Raw genomic sequence first — 19,516 nt, forward strand, 5'->3', positions numbered from 1 at the left:
AGCTCGGTAAATGTTCTATGTCACTAGTGCCTTAAGTTCCAAATTACCAACGCTAGTTAGGAATATGAAATATTTGATTAATAATTGTTAACTTCATTATTGTAACGTAGGCCTAATAAAAAACCATGATCAATTATCTCGATTACTAACATGTCCTAAAGTTGGCCTCTAGGTTTATTTTGCCTTAGTATTGTTTTTTTTCTATCCGCGAAGTCTAAACAACCGTTAAACTGTTAACCAGATTCTTAGAAATTATTTGGACGGAAGCGATGGAGGAATACATATTCTACATTACACTTACTGCTCACAATTAATTACTCGTATGAAAAATATAAAATACAACAAATTGAATCTCACCGGAACCCCAGGTGGACCCTGCTTGCCATCTATCCCTGGGATGCCCGGAGGTCCTGGGATGATGTCTGGATGACTGAAGGTGTTCAACATCTCTGTCAGGTTACAGGAACATATCCCAGGAGGTCCAGGGGGACCCGTCAGATCATCTCCGATACCGAATATCTGTAGGAGAACACACAAATATTATACCGATTGTTTTTCATGATCACATGGTTAATTGATAAATGCCAGTTTTTTTTTAGATAGAAAGTATGTTTTTCTGTAATTTATAACAAAGCTATTAAAACAGTTTGGCCTGACTTAATAATCAGCACAAGAGTAGGAAATGTCATATATTTCACTCACTAGCTACTGTAGTTTTACCCAAAGGATGTGCAAAATTTGAACTAAATGGTATAACGTGCACAGTCGTTTTCGTAGGCGTACTAGAGTTAAAGTACTGAAATATTTGCTAAAATATTGCAAATATATATTTTACATTGCTCTTTTCACATCAACTGTATAAAATTAATTTTCGTAGTAGTTAAAACAAATTGATTTGGTATTAATTTATAATGATTATATATCTCTTTGAGAGGATTATTTATATCGCAACTGAATGTTTAACTTCTAAACTACAACATTTTAAAGAATATACAAACTACAAACAAAGCATTTATACAATTTGAGGTATTTGAGAACTACAGAAATATATTAAAACTATTAGGTACATACCTGTGATCCATACGATTGCTAGCATGAACATAAAAATATAATTTAGAAAACTAATTTAAATTGTATAAGAATACCGGTTATTTCAAAACCGATGGTTGAAGAAGTAATGTTAAACTACCGTAGCTGTTTAACCTGCTTTCTGCTATAGTAAACTAACGAATGAAACATTAAATTTATCACCTGTGAACTATACCTGTGAAAATTTGAGCAATTATCATTGGAAGATGGTAATTCTACTAATCAAATGTCATGATTGCATTAGGCCATTGAAAGTAGACATACATCCACATTAAAAATCTCCTAAATGAAGTCATCCTGGGACCACTTCTTGTATTCTTAAAAGTCCTAGGAAATATTTTTAAATCCTTTAATAATAGTCATTTGTATGCTGAAGATTTTCTAAAGGGCACTTAATGCATGATGCAAACACTTTGATTGTGATACAAGGTGTTCAAAAAAGGTAGATACATAATTTACGTAGTTATTCCTTGGGTAAAGAATAAATCAAGAACACACCTTTATCCGAAATTGCTTTGTTAACCATATATCCACCTTTTGTATTTTTAAATACATATTTTTATCTTTGGATTGATCTTATCGATTGTTAAGACACTTGGTATGTCTGTTAAGCTACATTTTATACTTTTTAAATTTAAATAAAACTATTGCTGATTTTTTGGAAAGATTATATGAAAACTTTTATTTAAAGTGCCCTAAAACGACACCAAGCTCAAAAAATCTAATAAAAATTAACTGAAAATATTTTGTGGTAAAATAAGGTTGAGCTAGTCAGGTTTGCATTGTTGGCATGTACACAACGCACTTTGTAGCAGGTTAGGAAGTTGGATAATTGATTCTTAAATTGCATTAAATTGAATTAATTGAAATTGAATTAAATTAATTGAACGCTTTACATTAAATTAGCTATATCTGATGGATAAGTCATGAGTCATTGAATAATTAGATTTTTATGTATAAAAGTTAATCAATTTTGTAGGTTAAGTAAGCAATGCCTATAAAGTATTACCCCCATCCCCCCCATCATCATTTACCCCGTCATCTCCCGAGCCACTGAAGTCTGTTCCGTAGGAAAGTCGACCTCCCCCAGAAAATGGGGGGCCTGGTGGGCCTGGAGGGCCGGGGGGCCCTCGTATCGATTCTCCTGGGGGTCCCTAAAATATAAAATATAACATGGTCAGCTGTGCAATGGGCGTAAATAAAACAAAAAGTGGACACCTTGTAATTTTAACCAAAGAAACAATTTTCGAATACCTTTTGACAAAATTATATAAAGCAGAATAGTTACTAAAATTTTTTAGCATTATGCTTTAGCCAAATTCCATATTCTAGAAGGCTTAATCCGTCAAAACAAAAAATCTAATATTTATACTCTATTGATTTTACTCTGAGCTACTATATAAATTCACAATAAACAACAAATCAGGTGATGTGGCCATAGGTTGTTTAATTCTTACAAATTATTTATTTTGTATCGCAAATACTATATGTTTATAAAAGAATAACAGGCAATGCTATCATCCAGACAGAAATAAAATGTTTTGGGAAGACGTACTAGTAGTATAGCTGTTTACTTACCCGTGGTCCTCGTTCTCCTTTCTCCCCTTTAAAACTCCTTCCAGGACTGTAGTCTGATAACACAATGAAATAAACTAATTAGAAGTTCTCTATATAAATTTTAGTGGCATATTTACAATTTGAACTATTTATTTCTTATGGTAGGTAATTGGAATTATTATATGTGTTTTATTAGATTAATGTGTTGTAACGTCTAACTTACATATTTAACTTGTCTGCCTTTTTTGTTCATAACATATTGTGGTCCAAGTCATATTATTAAATTATTGCGAGTTTGTTTGTACTCTGTTTGAATTTAGTTTTGGTTCTATCACGTTCCCAATTAAATTGTGTTAAGGTAACTGTTTCACATTTATATACCATGGAAATTTACAATTTCTTTACATCTCTGCCATTTTACCGACATCATTATGCATTGATTGGAATGGTCATTCTTGTAAATTTTTGGTGTAAATTTTCAATCTGTGCTCGCTGCTTTTCTGCTTCCCAAACAGAATTAATTGCTCTGAAAAGTTTAAATAAGGTAACGATAACAATATATATAAAGTATATTATATTTTTGAAACATACCTGAGCTATCTGGTAGGGGTAGTACAGGAGGGTATGAGTCTATTCTACCCGTACTCTCTTCTTCTCCTTCGCCATACGCGTCTCCTCCTTCTTGGTCTATCTGTAAAAACACAAAATATACATTCGTTAATACATGTTACATATGTACATTACACACTTTAGATTTGCCTACTTATAGTTATATTTTAAAGGCGCTAAGTAGAGCTTTTATTAGCTTAAAACACTTAGGGAAAAACATTTCTTTAAGATGAATGCCAACTTACACTAATAATATGTTTCAAAAACTTAAGGCAGATTGGCATTAAAGCAATGTTGGACATATTCGACGGAGATGGCATATTGCTTGTACTAGTCTGAGGATAGTACCTTAAAGAAATTAAATATCCATTGAAAAAGTCATATTTTCATCAAAAAATCTGTTTAATCAAAGTAGATGTTGAAATATATGTGTTCTTGGCACAATTTGTGTTTTTAAATTACATCTACCTATTAACAAGTTAGAAATGGTTTTAAGAGGTGAATTACTATTCGTTGTTACTCTGTAACAGGTGTTCAACTTAGATTTTCTCAGCATATTTTACTCTTAGTCCTGAATGATAAAAGGATAATGGACGTTAACATAGCAAAATACTATTATCTTTAAACTAAAATGTGGATCTATTATCTGTTAAAATGTGTGTTCTCATTTTGCCCTTTGCCTTAAGGCGATACTTTATTTTTTAAACTTCGTTTTCTCTGCTGAATGGGAGTTATTTGATCTTTATTCGCAAAAAGAAATATTATGTTGTTATTCTATTTTAAATTAAAATCAGACTTTCGAAAACATATTTTTACAAACACTCAGTTTTAAACGTTTTAGTGCGTTGAGTAATTTTAACAAGTTAGGAGGGAAATCCGTATAATCTTCATTCTTAGGCTAACTCTACGAAATTATATACAATTTTATTTTTACATTTACATAAATAATTTTGTTCATGAAATCTTTTACCCTAAAAATCTGTACTAAAAGTAATGTTTGATTGGTTTATTAATATATATATATATTTCCTAATTAATGCACTGTGTTGGTTTAAGTATAGGTACTTCGTCACAGTATACTTTAATTTCTCCGGGCTAGTGAATGGCATGAGACACTGTTAGAGTCATCATATTTTAAATGAGTTCACAAGAAACTGCTTCTAAAACTTGTGTTATAGATATAGATTTGCAAACAAAAAAATGTGCAAAACATGACTTATGTTATTTACCATAGTTTCGAATACCAATTTATCAAAAGTAATTTTTCTAAGTATCTACATGAATGTGTCCTTGTATTAGCTCACGTACGAACAGCCTTTAGTTAGCCTACAACGTAACCATTCATAACAAACAATGTAAACTAAAGCAATTATGAGTTCGAGTTTTCCTTGAGCATTGTTCCCTGCCTAATAAAGCATTGTTAACAGCTGACATAAAGTTTCTCATTGTGGGTTCCTACATAGCTAGGTTATGTATTGAAGACATTAAACACATTGCATGTGTAGCTTTGACGCCGGTGTAGGTAAAACATAAAAATATCATACAATAATTAACATTTTGTTAGTATGGTTCACGAAGTAATAGAATTAAGGTGGATTAGCGGTTGAAAGACGATACGTTTTTGCGTAATTGTACATCTTACCATTTAATAGAAGGTTATTAAAAATCGAAAGAAAATATTAATGTACATTTAAAGACCAGTTTTTCTATCTTAATAATGCTTGATTAAAATCTCGGTATTAAGTTTATTTAGTTTATTTTTATTATTTTATTGTGTTTTAGTTTAAATTAAAGCTAATGGTCAAAAATATTAATTCATTGTTAATATGAATATAAGGTTGACATGTTCTAAACCAAACAACATGTTATTATCGACACCAATTAATATAGTTTGAAAAGAATCAATGACCAATGTACCAAATAATGGCCAATAACTGTGTTAACTAAATTAATAATAAGGTTGAAAACTATTTGACTTAAGCTCAGCATAAATTTATATGTTTTGCTCCGAACAAAAGAGGCTGTTATTAGCAGAGTGCATTCAAATTTTATTTGCTGTTAAAAAAATTAATAAATTACCGGAACCAAATTTACGAAAAAATTTTGTATTGAAAATGTAACTTGTCTGAGCGTATTTAAAAAAAACCCCGTAAAGATTATGTATTTTGAGGAAACCGTTAAATTCCCCCAGGACTTATGTAACTTACTCACAAACATAATATTTTGTATAGCTTAAAATACAAATATTTAGTACATTGAAGCGTTGCTATGCACTAAATAGTTAAGAAAAATGCCTGAAATTCCCAAAACCTATAATTCAAATTCTCATGTTGTTTTTATTGAGAATACGTATGCTGTAGAATTTTAATTATTGTATACGTTTTCATTTTGGTAAAATTTGGATAATGTATGTATTTTATACTAAATTTCAAATTTTCACAAAAACATTTATTTCCTTCCCTATAGCAGCGCAAACATAAGTAATCATTAAACTAGTGTTATTTAATTAGGAAATAAATAAGACATTTTAAGAAGGTGCTTGAGTAAAGATCCAAATTGGAAAATGTAAATTCACTTAGTCTGCAGGTTTTTTACGGCGAGGGTATTTTTGTATTACCCTGTAAATGCAAAGTATTTGGATTGTATTACAATATAAATACCAACAAATTCTTTAGTTATCAGGAAAAAAACTGTCTTTAAACCGAATCACTTACGATATCTGAACAACCAACCATTTACTAAGTTCTGAACGTTGCTGTAAATTACAACAATATATCACTGCTATCAACGTTAGATACCTGTAATGATGTTGTCATCTCCGGTCGGGAATTACAGTTGGCCTAAAGTAATTAATTACTTTTACGATTTAATGTTTGTTGTCCAATTTAGCAAATAAACTTATAAATTCTATATTTACACAAACCTAACTGTATTGCTATATCTTTCAAACTAGGTACGTAATAGAAAAACACTTTTAAATTTAAAAGATACCATTGTTCATGTTTTTATCGATTTATCTACTGAATAATGCCAGTGACATTGAAATTGGAGATTGTACAGTGCAAATCTATTGTTTTACTTTACTTATATATAGATAGAAGTTATTAAATATTTTTACCTGGGCTACTATTAAAAAACGACACCATTATAATGTTTTTAATATAAGCTACTAAGCTTGCGCAAACACATTGGATTTGGTTGTTAAAAAGTATAAACAATCTATCATATTAAAACGAAACAGTGTTTTTTTATTTCACGATTCTGAATCAACCACACGACGGATTTTCATGATTTTTGTGTTGAAAGAAAGATAATTTTGAGAACTAGGGAATGTCAAAGCCATAATTTTAGTTTAGGGTCCCAGTTTTTTTGAAATTAAGTTTTAATTTTTAAAAAGTCTAGCAGCTGACGCTAAGATTCTAAACTAGCTTTTGGTATTAAATAATTTGCTTAACATAACAGCTGTAAACATTCAGCTTTTGTGTCACAAATTCAGCATTTGGATAAAAATGTAAAGACATACTTAGGGTTGACTTATTTATACTATGTGTAATGCTAATCATTGATACGTTCAATTCTTCTATAAGAGGATGACAGATTAATTTAATATACATAGTAAAATACTAGGATGTTCAAATTATTTTTTAAAGCAATCTTTGTAATCTTCGATTTGTTTTAGAGCAATATAATTTGTTCTAACTAACAGCTGGTTAGTTATAAAAATGCCCTATAGAACTATGAGGTTATTTACTCTGATTTTGTCATTGATTATAGAAAATAAGTAAGATTAGTAGACCACCGAGATAAGTAACACCATCGATGTGTACAAGTCGAGGCTCTGTACACGAGTTAAAAAAAAATATATACAAATTATTTGACTGCTCAACTTTTATGGAAAGGGTAAGAAAATCACAATTTTTACATGTTTTAATTCATTTTGGCAGCTTTTTGTTTACAATCAATTTTTTTGAATGCTTGAACTTTGTTTGGATTAGGCCCAGAAATATTGATGCCATAAAGATGGAGATCAAGAATCCTCAGGAATACGATTTTAAATTACCACAACAACCTCAGACGGGTGTTATCCAAAGATATACGGATGACTGACATAGATTGAACACAACGTCGTCATTGACCTAGGATACTGCAATTAGACTAACCATCCTTTTATGAAATCTAAAAAAGTTGTTTGGCGTGTGTTTAGTTGTGGTTACGTTTGGAGGCGCTGAATATTTTATAGTTTAAATAAATGAATATGGGGAATTACGATGTACATTGATTCAATGAGGGTGGTTTAATTATCAAGGATATTGGAACTGATTATGGAATGGATAATAAACATAGACAATTAATTACGTCACTATAAAAGCTTTACAATCGTTTTTACTTTTTAAATTCCTTCAACATAAGACCAGTTCTTTTGTTCAAATGAATATTATTTTTGACTCAGCTGTTTATAAAACAAACTAATATGTTGTTGCGTTTACTTTTCTTTGTTTACACTTATTTATTTAGCAATTGATGCAGTGAAATTGACATAAAGGATGTGTGTGGACGATTCGCTTAATGATGTCAGGACACCAACGTTATAATTATGTGTACAGTGAATTTTATTGGATGTTTTCGTTTTATTTTAGGGAGTTTCAATTCAGACCAACTGGAAATCGTGTATAGTATGAGTAATTGTATTGTGGTGATATTGATTATGGAAGAGGTAGGTATGCGATGGAAGGTGATATCATTGACTAGGCCTATACACTTCTCAATTGATAATTACTCTTTCTACTGTAGGCTGCAATAAAATTTGTTTTTATACGTGTAAACTAGCTGTTCTGAATTATAGGCCTACACCGTTTTAACTGACTACTCCCGTACGTAGGACGGGCTAACACCTCGTACAATTTAAAATTAAATACTTAAGAAAGCTATAAACGTGAAAATAATTTGCTTAAGAATAATATTTATGATACAATGAGGTTGAATTTTCAACGCTACATATCAGAGCGATCTGGTGTGCATATATCCACCCCAATATACATATTCATAACCATGGCCAAATGGTACACTATGGTGTTTACATTGTACTATATTAACATGGTAAAGTATATAGGGCTAGCAAAATATACAACAATTTTGACGGTGGCAGATCCACTTAAGACGAAACAATAAGTGGTTGGAGTTAAACAATGAAATTTACAATTGTAGAAAACACAGTTTTTTCTAACTTTTGACCTTTGAAACATAACATTTACCAATGTATCTTTAAAGGTTTTAGCTTAAAAGTTGTGTATATTGAAATGTTTTTTTACGGTTATTGTATTTTAATATGGTAGATTTTTATTTTTCGATGTATAAAATGGGGATTTCTCATTTTTGAACCTCAAAACAAAGAATTTCCCAATTTCGTTTTAATCTTTTTTAAAGAGCTTAAAATTACAAATAATTTTATACGTTGCATTTCTTTAAAGTTTTTGGTTACAGGAATAATTTACTTATTTGTAAATTTAAAATTCCCATGTTATGGAGAATAAGTATACTGTTTTAGTTTGCTTGTTCATGTATATATTTTGATCAAACTCGGAAAATTCTTTATTTGATACTAAGCTACGTATCCATATTTTACTAAAAATCCAACTTTATTGCCCTCCCTGTAGCATCAAACCTAGGTACTTGTTATACCTATAATGTTATTAAAATATACTAAATTGGAAATACAATAAGGTAAATGGAAATTCGCTTATACACTTTGCAGACATAATACTTAGTGTAAAGTATTTGTACAGTCTTCTAACTATACAAATGATACTTGATAAATTAAATTACAGAGTTTCATGTACTAAAAATACTACACCATAGACGAGTTGCATGCATAGTCCAACACCCTACGCAAAATATGTATTTAGTAAAATAAATTATATCCTGAAAATATATTTTATAAGTAAACCCGTTGCACAGCCTATAAGAACCATAGAGAGACTAGAAGGGTAACCATTTAGAACAAAATGTGATCAAAAGATACCAGTTCCTTCAACATATATATAACAATACATAATGCAAGAAGCTTGATGCCTTCTGCTCTTTGATCTATCTCTGACCCAATGTTTCTATCAATACATTTTTACAGTATCCGTATCCTTTGCGTGTTGATATACGTTTTCGAGAGAAACAATAGTGTTTAGTCATTTTTATCGAGAACAAATTGTATTGTAGTAAAGTCAAGTTAAGTACCTTAAAAGTGACTAGAGGTCGTCAAATGGTCGAAAACCAAAAATATGTAATTTAAGACTTCTCTATTTTCACCCAACGCTGTAAATAAAACATGTCATTGGAATTTTTTCTATTTTTTATTTAATTTTTAATTTCGTTGTAATTTGTTTTAACAGCATGGCTACCCATAAGGCCTATGTTATTTTTTAAATACTTAATTCATTTGTTTGTGCGTCATTTTAATTTATAAAGGGATTCTGTACTTCTAAGGTAAATTTTCTTTCTAACAGTATGTGTAGATTTCCCCTGCAACGCATACGAGCTGAGAAAAAAGGTTTTCAAGGCCTAATATTATATAGGATAAGAGCCCTCTTTTAACCAAAAAAACTATATTTCAAATTTCAGAAACAAAAACTAAACCTTTTTTACTATAGGTTTGACTAAATACATGATCATAACGCGCATGTTTATGGAAGACCAAGCAAAATACTGTGACTTGTTTAACACTTTAGTGCAAGAATGATCAGTACTGTGTTTGTGTGTTTGTGATTGTGTTGATTTGAGAAACCTCTTGAAGTGGGATTGACAATTTTTAATTCAGCTTAACAAATATGTACATGATACAACCAAAACCATATTCATAAACTTTGCTAAAAGTGAATTGAATAATCTATTCTGCTGTGTTTACATATGTGTATATTAATGTGTTTACACGCGTAGTTTTTATACCCTAAAGTCAGTTTATAATCTATATTATAGAACAGCTTTCTCACAATACAATTTTATATTCTACAATTCATAATATTGCTATCAGTTAAATACCTGACAGCGATAACCGATGGGTGCTGCACGTTTAAATTATCGGCCACGTGTAGTCGGTTTTGTTTATCTAGCCTAGAGTAAAATATTTATGTAGGAGGGAGTTCAAACACGATATTTATTATATTCATTCACAGAATAATAACAAATCTTTCATTCAAGGTATGTTTTTGTACATTTCATGTAACGTATAAAGCTATCTTTTAGTTTTGGAATAGAAGTGATCCTTTTAAGGTCTGTATTTCTAATTATTTCCTTTAGTCTGTATTTCCTTAAGATTTTAGTTCCAACCACTTTTCGTACTATTTGGATTTCTTTAGTTTTAGGACTTACACTTTGAAGTTGTGTTTTTAATTGTTTTTGCAACGCAAACCCAATGAATAATTGTCTGCGTACATTGGGAGATGCACGATCTTTACCTCATCACTTCTTTCACTTTCTTTGAAGGTGAGGGTGAGGCTAGTGTTTGATTGTCACTTTTACTTGTTTTTTTTTCAATCTTTGCAACCGTTTTTTACATTTTTCCAGTTTTCTTTCCAGACTTAATATTTTTTCATCCTTTTTTCTAAGCTCTCTATATGCCTTTGCTCGATCCCGTCTTACTTTCTTTCTTCCACTCAAATTTTGTCTTGAAACTTGTTGGGGCACTTGTACAATGTCTTCTTCCTCTCCAGATTCAGGGGGGGTGTTTTCCAAGGCCTTCTCTTGCATTTTCTTCTTGTCGCGATACCTCTTTGAGTCTTCTTTCCACCTTTTTCTTCTTTCTTTTTGCTCTTTAGCGCTAAGTTCCTTTATAAATTTTACTTTGTTCTCTGCTTTCCTTTTTTGATATCTTTCCCTTGCCTTTTTTCTGTATTCAGCTTTCTGTTCTTCTGACATTTTGTCTCTATATTTTTTTTTTGACGATTTGCGGCGAGTTTATTTTGCCTTTCCAGTTTTTTTGATTCAACTGTCTTTTTCTTTGTTTTTTTCGCCATTTTTTCAATCTAGCAACTGTAAAGAAAAAAAATCCTGCATTAGAATGATACCCGAAAATATAAAAATGATATTAAATCTTAGTGTGGTTAAGATAAGATCAACAGGAACAAGAAAAACATCGAGGATGCAAGAAAACAAGAAAAAACTAGAGGTGCGGCAAAAACATTATGTTACACTTTGCTAAATTGCTTATTATTGTCCCGCATAATAACAAACCATTAGAAGAACAGGTAGTATTATAAAAAAAATCAGTTATGTTTATACAGAATACAAAAATCGTCAGATACGTCACGGTTTCGTCAGTTTCATTACGATTTCGTCAGTTTCATTACGTAGCGAAATCTGACGTCAGTTTCGTAGCGGAACGAAAATGACTGTAACGTAACTGACGATCTTGACATTTTCGCGCCAGATGGTGCTGAACATCGCCAGGGTGAGCGAAGAGACGTATAGGTTATGTTTGTACTGACCTACTGTATACTACTAAACCTTAATTAGAACAATTAACATATTAGTTTTATATAAACATGAGTAACGAAACTGATGTGTAATAAAGGTAATTACCTTCAGTAGTCCTGAATTTATTTATTTCATTCGAAATATAAAGAAAATACCCACACGAAACACTTTCACCGCAAACTTCATTAGTTCCTTTTGCCACTGTAGTATGATTGGGCGGGATATCGGCGAATCACGTAGTTTGTTGCGCGAATTTAAAATATCTCTGCAGACGATGGCAAAAGCCGGGGACACGCAGTTTTTTATTATTTTCTCTTTAAATAACAATATTATGGAAAATATAGGGGTGGTATAAGAATATACAGACATTAGTTATTAAGTTTTATATTTAGTTTACAGATTTCTTTTTGATTCTACATTACTTTAGAGTTTAATGATATTCAAACTAGCCTCTGGGGACAGTAACGAAACTGACGAAAATCAGCTTTTAAAAGATTTAAAACTAATTTATTCACTAAATAAGTAAAAAATAAGGATTACAAGGGATAAAATAGGGATAAATAAACAACAACATAATAAAATTGTATTTTTTTATTAACTTTTTCACATTTTTTTGGCCTGGGACCTAAATTGTCCCTCAATTTGATAATCACCCTTAAACTCATGTAATTACATGTATTGTGGGATGGACCTGGTTCATTGGTAGAGAACGGGACTTCAGTCCCGAGGTCCCGGGATCTAATCTCGCCAATCATCAATGGATTTTATCAAATTGATAACGCCACGACCCCCTATAGGCCTAGCTTAATTTGCAACAGTATTCCAGGCTAGAAATGAGAAAAAAATATTTCATTGTAACAATTAATATATATTAGTATATGTTTTTTGTTTCGTGGCTTTTTATACCATTGACATTTTATAATTTAACGGAAGATAAAATTTAAGTGAACTGTCCAAAAACTGGTTTTATTTCCATCCAATGTGGGTAATGGATTGATTATATATACTTAATATTAAAATCAATAGATTATGTTTATATCTTTGAAATGATAGACCGTGATTAGCATACTTTTATTCGCCGTCTTAATAACCAAGTATTGCCTTAATGCATATTTTACGATAGTGCAATCAGGCTTGAAATTAATTAACCACTGAAGGTAATCAGTACGTCCCTATGAAGATTAAGCTAATTATGAATAAATATTTTAATCTCGATATAAATAATCAAAAAACATAAACTCATATTTAATTTCCAGTACAATATCAATAATGGTTCACTTCTCTACATTTTAATAACGTTCAATTATTGTACGAAAAGCAAAACTGAAGCCTTAGATAGTGCAGTTAAATAATTTAACATCTTAGACAAATACTTTCGTAATTGTTGTGGCAACGTAGCAAATTCAGGGTAATAACTCAGAATAACTACTTACAACCCTATGAAAATTTCTCTGTGTACATTTACAACCTGAAGTACTACTTGATACTAGGTGTACGACGTACTGAGTTGATAACACAGTCAACAAGTAAACAGGTAAACTTCAAATAGGCCCTTAAAATATTTGCTTTAACATTTCCGGAATCACCAATCTACTGCTTAATAAACACTCAACGTGTGTTTCTGTTGACTATGAGTAGAAAAGAAACTTTAATTTAGTTGTACCCACAATTATATCTTAACAAAAAATTATTAGTTGTTACTGGTTATTTTAAATATATATCAGGTAAATGACTAAGATACATGAACAAGCATACAAAGGTTGGGCCAGGCAGACTTTAAATGTACATTGTACATTGCATTAATGTAGATATAATCTAATATTATGCAACTTTTATCAATTTACCAGAATCAATTTATGACTGAAAGCCCCTTATTGGTATTTTTCTTATACTAGTTGTGAATATTAAGTTCTTAAACGTTTCCAAAACTAATTTTTTGGAACTTATTTCTTATGAAACTTTTTAGACAATTTTATGGAGTCGATCCACTTAATCATATGCATATAGAGTGTTAAATTAAAAGAACTATTAAATCTAAAAACAATTATATCATACCGATTTTTTATTTGGTATCAAAAATGAATATGTATTATTAAAACAATCCCATTTACATCCAAGGTGTAAGAGTTTGCCAAAGAACCCTAGGGTACGAAGGGGAAAGTCATTGTCTGGAACGAAGTTGATGAGAAAGTAACGACATTGAACCCCGAAGGAAGTCTTGGGGCAGAATATATATGACACGGTGTCAAGAAAATGTATTTCATCACTTTAAAAAGCGGTCTGTATGGTTTGGCACACCTTTAGTACAGGTATAGCGGCTAAACCCTAAGCCTTGACCCAAATGATACCTTAGGATGGTAAGCTTAAACCTTAGGGTTTAGCAGAGCAGTTATTAAAAGGTTTATAAAAGTAAAAACTTATATTGTGTTGCGCATTATTGTTGCCATGTTAGTAGGGTGCAATTAGCAAAAACAATCTGCTTAACTTAAACATCCAAAGTGAAAGCTAACTTTTTGCTCAAAACTGTTCATTATAGTCCCCGTATTGTATGGTACAAGTTACACTATTTTTAGCCTCGGGATTGTGGGGGAATAGTTGGGTTAAGGGTGGAGAATTGGCAATGTGTATGCATTTTATAATTTTTGTTCGCTATACCTTAAGTACATCGAAAACAACACTACTAGTATAAATATATATAATATAATGTTTAATTACCTTTCAATTAAACACTTTCTTTTGTATTGGGCGGTATTTTTAGGTAAGGAAAAACTTGAAAATACAATTATAATTTCCAAAAGGTTATCTAATGTTATATTGAGTAATTTTAAATTTAATTTCAAAAAATCTAGGAAATATCATAAAAAAATTCCAGAATTATTTTAGTCATATTTTGACAATGGAAGTTGGCCCTACATTTCCCACTATGTTTTGTCAGTTATTTCTAGGCTAAGGATTTTGAACGTTTGACACGAACTATCCCAAACATTCTGTACAACCCCTTTGGCACACAGCCTGATGATTATATTTGTATAACATCACTTATAAGTGCACAAACACATGTAATTGGCTGAAATACCTTTACATATAATGAAAAAAAAAACACTAATACACTAACATATTAATGTCTGTAATAGGCCTTGGGGTTGTTGTTCTATTACATTATTTGAAAAAAAAAGTTTTAAGATAAAAGTTTATGCTCTTTGGTACAAATGTAGGTATTCTAATTCAATAACCGTGATTAAGTCATGGATATTTAGAATTATGTTACATTATCGCTAATAAAGTCCTTATTCATTTTGTAGTTGTTTCTTATTGTTGATCTTTAAGCGAAAAAAAACAACACCTGTATATGATATTTAGTGTATTTTTTACCAAGCGTAATAAATGAGTTATGACAATTTGGTGTAGCTAATTTGTTTCGACTTAATTTGCAAAAGGTTAGAGCTTGAATCACAAAATGTATCATTTAACAAGTATACTGATCATGTGATATTTTTTAGTAATATATAACTAAACAGCCAGTAGAGGAAGAGCACAGTGCAATGCAAAATAAAATTTGAATTATAGTTACGATTTGGGCATATAATATATCAATATGGAACTAAAACATTACAGCCATAAACAAATTACAAATACGAGTGAATACAAAAAACCCCTAGCGTATTTTTATGTGGAATGCCTGAGTTATAAATAGTAGTTATATTATATAACCTTATCTTTTAATGTTCTGGTGAAATTATTGTATTTTTTGATATATAAGGGAGTTGGGCTAAAATTATTCACTAATCATTGTTAACCTATCAGTCAACACATTGTAAGACATATTAAGACTGATCATTATAAGTGACAACTTTGTGCTTCAGTTTAATCTTTGTAAGAAACTTACCTATTTTCTATTACACACTAATTAATTATTTAACTGAACCATTATAGGTTGCTTAGTGTAATAAATGTAAGTAAATGTAAAAGGCATTTGTATCAGCTATAGAAACACTAGTTACATTATTGACATTTTGAACAAATAATTCTTAAGTACTGAAACACACTCTTTTATGACCAAATAAAAGGTAGTAAAACGTTAAAAACTTAGAAAAACTTCATTTAACTGGAAATTTTCTGTTTAATTAAAACGTTATATTGTTATAAAGGTGGATTAAACGCGTGTACAGACTGAGTGTTTTGCCCTTTGATGGTTTTGCACTTTGACAAAGCTATTAAGCTGGCGCTAGAACATACAGGGTGATTAAGTTGTATTAGCAATGCTCTTACACAAAAGGTGTTCATTCTCCGTACATAATTATTTTGTATGTCGTCTTATGTGAACACGATTGAAATTTAGTTTAGTCTTTATTATAGCTTTATATTAGCTTTTAACGTTTTGACATGTTAACTTGCTTTTAGTTTAGAATGTAGTACAAAATTAGACTGTGTTAAAAAGTAGGAAACATAAATAATACATTTACAAAAAGGTTTCGTATATTTTATAGGCTAAATTTGATAAAAAAATTATATAAGATTGTTAGTATTTTAAAGGTTATATTTAATAAAAAAATTATATAAGATTGTTAGTAATTTTTTTATGGCTGGATCAATAACTTTATCAAAAGTATGAGGTTTTACAAAATAAGATAGAACTAGTATATTGTATCTGACTTATACTACAAAGGGCCTAAGTATAAGGGCTTAGGTAATATTAACTCAGATATTCAGACACTATTTTCATCCTAGCCACCTTTTTGAAAATTACAGGACTGGAGTTAAATGTTTATTAAAACTGAAAATAAAAATTAAACATAGTATTCCTATGTGAATAAACGGTGATCTTATCCTACAACTGCAGTATGATAATTATTTTTTTAAAGACAGATATCAGGAGTAATTGAAAATTTCTACACCAATCTTTTACTACCAAAAAACTATGATATCTTCAGAATCATTACAATAATTTGAATTAATATGATAGCTCTTATCTATAAGGAAAAATAAAGAAGAATATAATAATATAAAGAATTTAATTATAAAGCCGCTTAATATTAACTTGTAGAACGCTAGTGATTTTTAAACGATTACGTATTTTATTGTCACTATTATCATCATATGAATAATTTATTACAAGGATATTAGCGTATGAAAATCTATAGTTAATTATAGCAGGTAGGTAGTACAACCTCAATTACCTGGTAACAATTAACTATCCTCAGTTGTAGCGACTCTGATAACAAATGTTGATAGTCTGTGATATATTGCTGCAATTTACTACATTGTATCTTCTGTGAGGCAAAGTAATTATGAAAAGGGCAATAACCTCATACATTTATCACATTGAAAATCGATTGCTGCACTCGTAGACGTATTCATAGAAATTGCAAAAAGATTATTTAAAAGAAAAATATGATTTTATGTAAACAAGTAGTAATTAAATTTTTGAATCACGTAATGAAATTATCAGTACTTCGTTTTCTTAGAGATTAAGATAGCATAACGTTGTCGAAAAACGTATCTACGGAATAACACCTGTCACAACGTCAATTTCAATATAAATTAATTATTTTAAATAATTAAAGTCAATTAATTATAGGAGGAATTATTTATTTACAAAATATGATTGTTAATGAGAATGGAACTGTGTAAAAATATTTTAAAAGTTTAAAGACAAAATCAACAATAACTGTTTTACGAATAAGATGAGGATCGGAACTAAGAACAGCCAGTCACCCAATTTGTGACGTCACCCTCCCGAATTTCTCAGAGGCCTACGAGATTAGACCTTTTCCTATGAATCTCCAATTGCGTAAGGGAATGTCTCTAAAAATATCGAAAAGTACCGAGCTCTAATCAACCGTGTATTTAGATTGTGTTTTTTTACCTATCGTCAGAAATAAATTGATTATACATTTATCTATGAATGATTATAATGATAAGCTGTAAATAACCGGCATTTGAAACTTTCTGAAAACTACAATCGCAGATTTCTTTAAATTTATTTTACTAACGTATGACTTGAAATAGCATGAATGGAATTAATAAGTAAAATCAATAGTTTTAATTTGTCTCTAGACAGCAATACTATGCTTAGGGTAGAATTCATACGAACAGAATGAGAGCGTAACCCAAAAGACCACAAAGGCAAGACAGATCGTACATAATGTATCGGTGCAAGATTGTGTGGTGGTACGCTTTTCTCACAACGTCTTGCTATCCAATTATATCCATTGTAAATCACGCTTTTATATCATTAAGTCACATTTTTAGTGCAATAATTGCAGTTTAATCATATTATTCAGCTGCGCGGGGTTGGTAGCAGACTTGTAGACTATTTACACGGTCAAAATTACAATGGATCTAGTCATAAACCTAATCATAGAACATGGTCGGTACTTGGTGAGAGCGTTGTTCTCTAATGTATTTGGTTTCTCCGAAAATACTTACTGTTACAATGAATAACATTAGTGGAACATTATGAAATTTTTGTTTAAAATCGTAATATTTTTGTAAAAAACCATTTAAGTACTAAAGATGCTATAAATATTCATGTAGAGGGAATGTTACTAAGAATAGTGTTTTGTGATCATAAGATATTTCCATAAACATCTTCTGTTTTGTAATTATATTAAATATTACGGTTTAACATTATTAAAACTAAGCCTTATTAATATATGTACAATGTTAACTAACTGAGGTAACTTAACTGAGAACAAGGCATTGCACTATGGTTGGTTCTGAGGCTGTTATTAGCTAATTGCATTGTAATTGTATTTGCTGTCGGTTAACTAATGAAGAGCTACAACTGTTTAGCGAAAATGTATTGTGGCAAAAGTAGTGTGTATGACGCCATTTAAGATCTACACGCTGCTTAAAGCGCGTCATGTGTTGACATAACAATTAATTTGCTTAGGAATGCAAATAAATCCTGTCCTTCCACTCATATAATAATCAATGACCGATATCCCTTATACATTCTGTTTAAATTAGAAGAACAAATCAGGCCTACATCAATTATCAAAGGTAATATAGCTTTAATTTTTTGCGAATGTCCTATATAGAGAATGAAATGAGCTATTACCATATGCCTAATGGTGAGACCTGGACCCAGGAGCGATTGACTTTTTCGTTTTGGGTCCCCAGAGGCTAAAAACACCATTCGTTCTAATTAAGATACTATGTATATTTGTGCGTCTTGAAGAATGATAAAACGAGCAAAAACGTCGGATTTTGATGAAATTCAGGCCCAACAACCTAAGGTTTATTCGAAGAGTTTCACAAACATTCAAATAAAATAGTACATACGTTTTATATTTATTGTATAACGTACACATAAATCCACAAAAGTACATACAACACAAATTGTAAAAGTATAATCTCTTACAATACTATTTCAACCTGACATTAACAACTAAGTTCTGAACGTTGCTGTAAATTACAACAATATATCACTGCTATCAACGTTAGATATCTGTAATGATGTTGTCATCTCCGGTTGGGAATTACAGTTAGCCTGAAGCAATTACTCAAATGATTAATGTTTGTTACTGTATATATTGTACAGTAAGATATTTATAATTTTTGTTGTTGCTCTTAGCTAGTACACTTAGTTGTGTATGGTTACACAAAAATTTATTTAAATATTTTATGTTGTGTTTACCTTTAAAACAGAAGCTTTTAAATAAAATAAAATAGTAAAATCAAAGCTACACACCTTTTTTTTGTTATTATTTATTTACTCTGTACGGTAATTAAAATATTGTTTCAAGAATTCGCATAACCTTTTTATCCATAGTTAAAGAGATGATTAATTTAA

At 30.4% G+C, this 19,516-nt stretch overlaps 1 protein-coding gene across 7 annotated transcripts in view; it reads right to left on the reverse strand.

Moving 5' to 3' along the window:
- Window positions 1-19,516, reverse strand: part of LOC129002800 (collagen alpha-1(XVIII) chain-like) — a 416,528-nt gene that overhangs the window by 18,851 nt on the left and 378,161 nt on the right. For 6 of the 7 annotated variants that reach the window (XM_054430866.1, XM_054430867.1, XM_054430862.1 and 3 more), the window contains 5 exons: window positions 3,238-3,337; window positions 2,668-2,720; window positions 2,124-2,243; window positions 1,072-1,089; window positions 358-519 (listed from right to left, as the gene is read on the reverse strand). In XM_054430866.1, coding sequence (XP_054286841.1) covers window positions 358-519; window positions 1,072-1,089; window positions 2,124-2,243; window positions 2,668-2,720; window positions 3,238-3,337 — 453 coding nt within the window. The remainder of the gene's footprint in view (window positions 1-357; window positions 520-1,071; window positions 1,090-2,123; window positions 2,244-2,667; window positions 2,721-3,237; window positions 3,338-19,516) is intronic. The other variant, XM_054430863.1, reaches the window with a different exon arrangement.

The sequence above is a fragment of the Macrosteles quadrilineatus genome, unplaced genomic scaffold, assembly GCF_028750875.1.
Source record: "Macrosteles quadrilineatus isolate MER2022 unplaced genomic scaffold, UCM_ALF_1.0 Scaffold_9__3_contigs__length_116548681, whole genome shotgun sequence".
NCBI lineage: Eukaryota > Metazoa > Arthropoda > Insecta > Hemiptera > Cicadellidae > Macrosteles > Macrosteles quadrilineatus.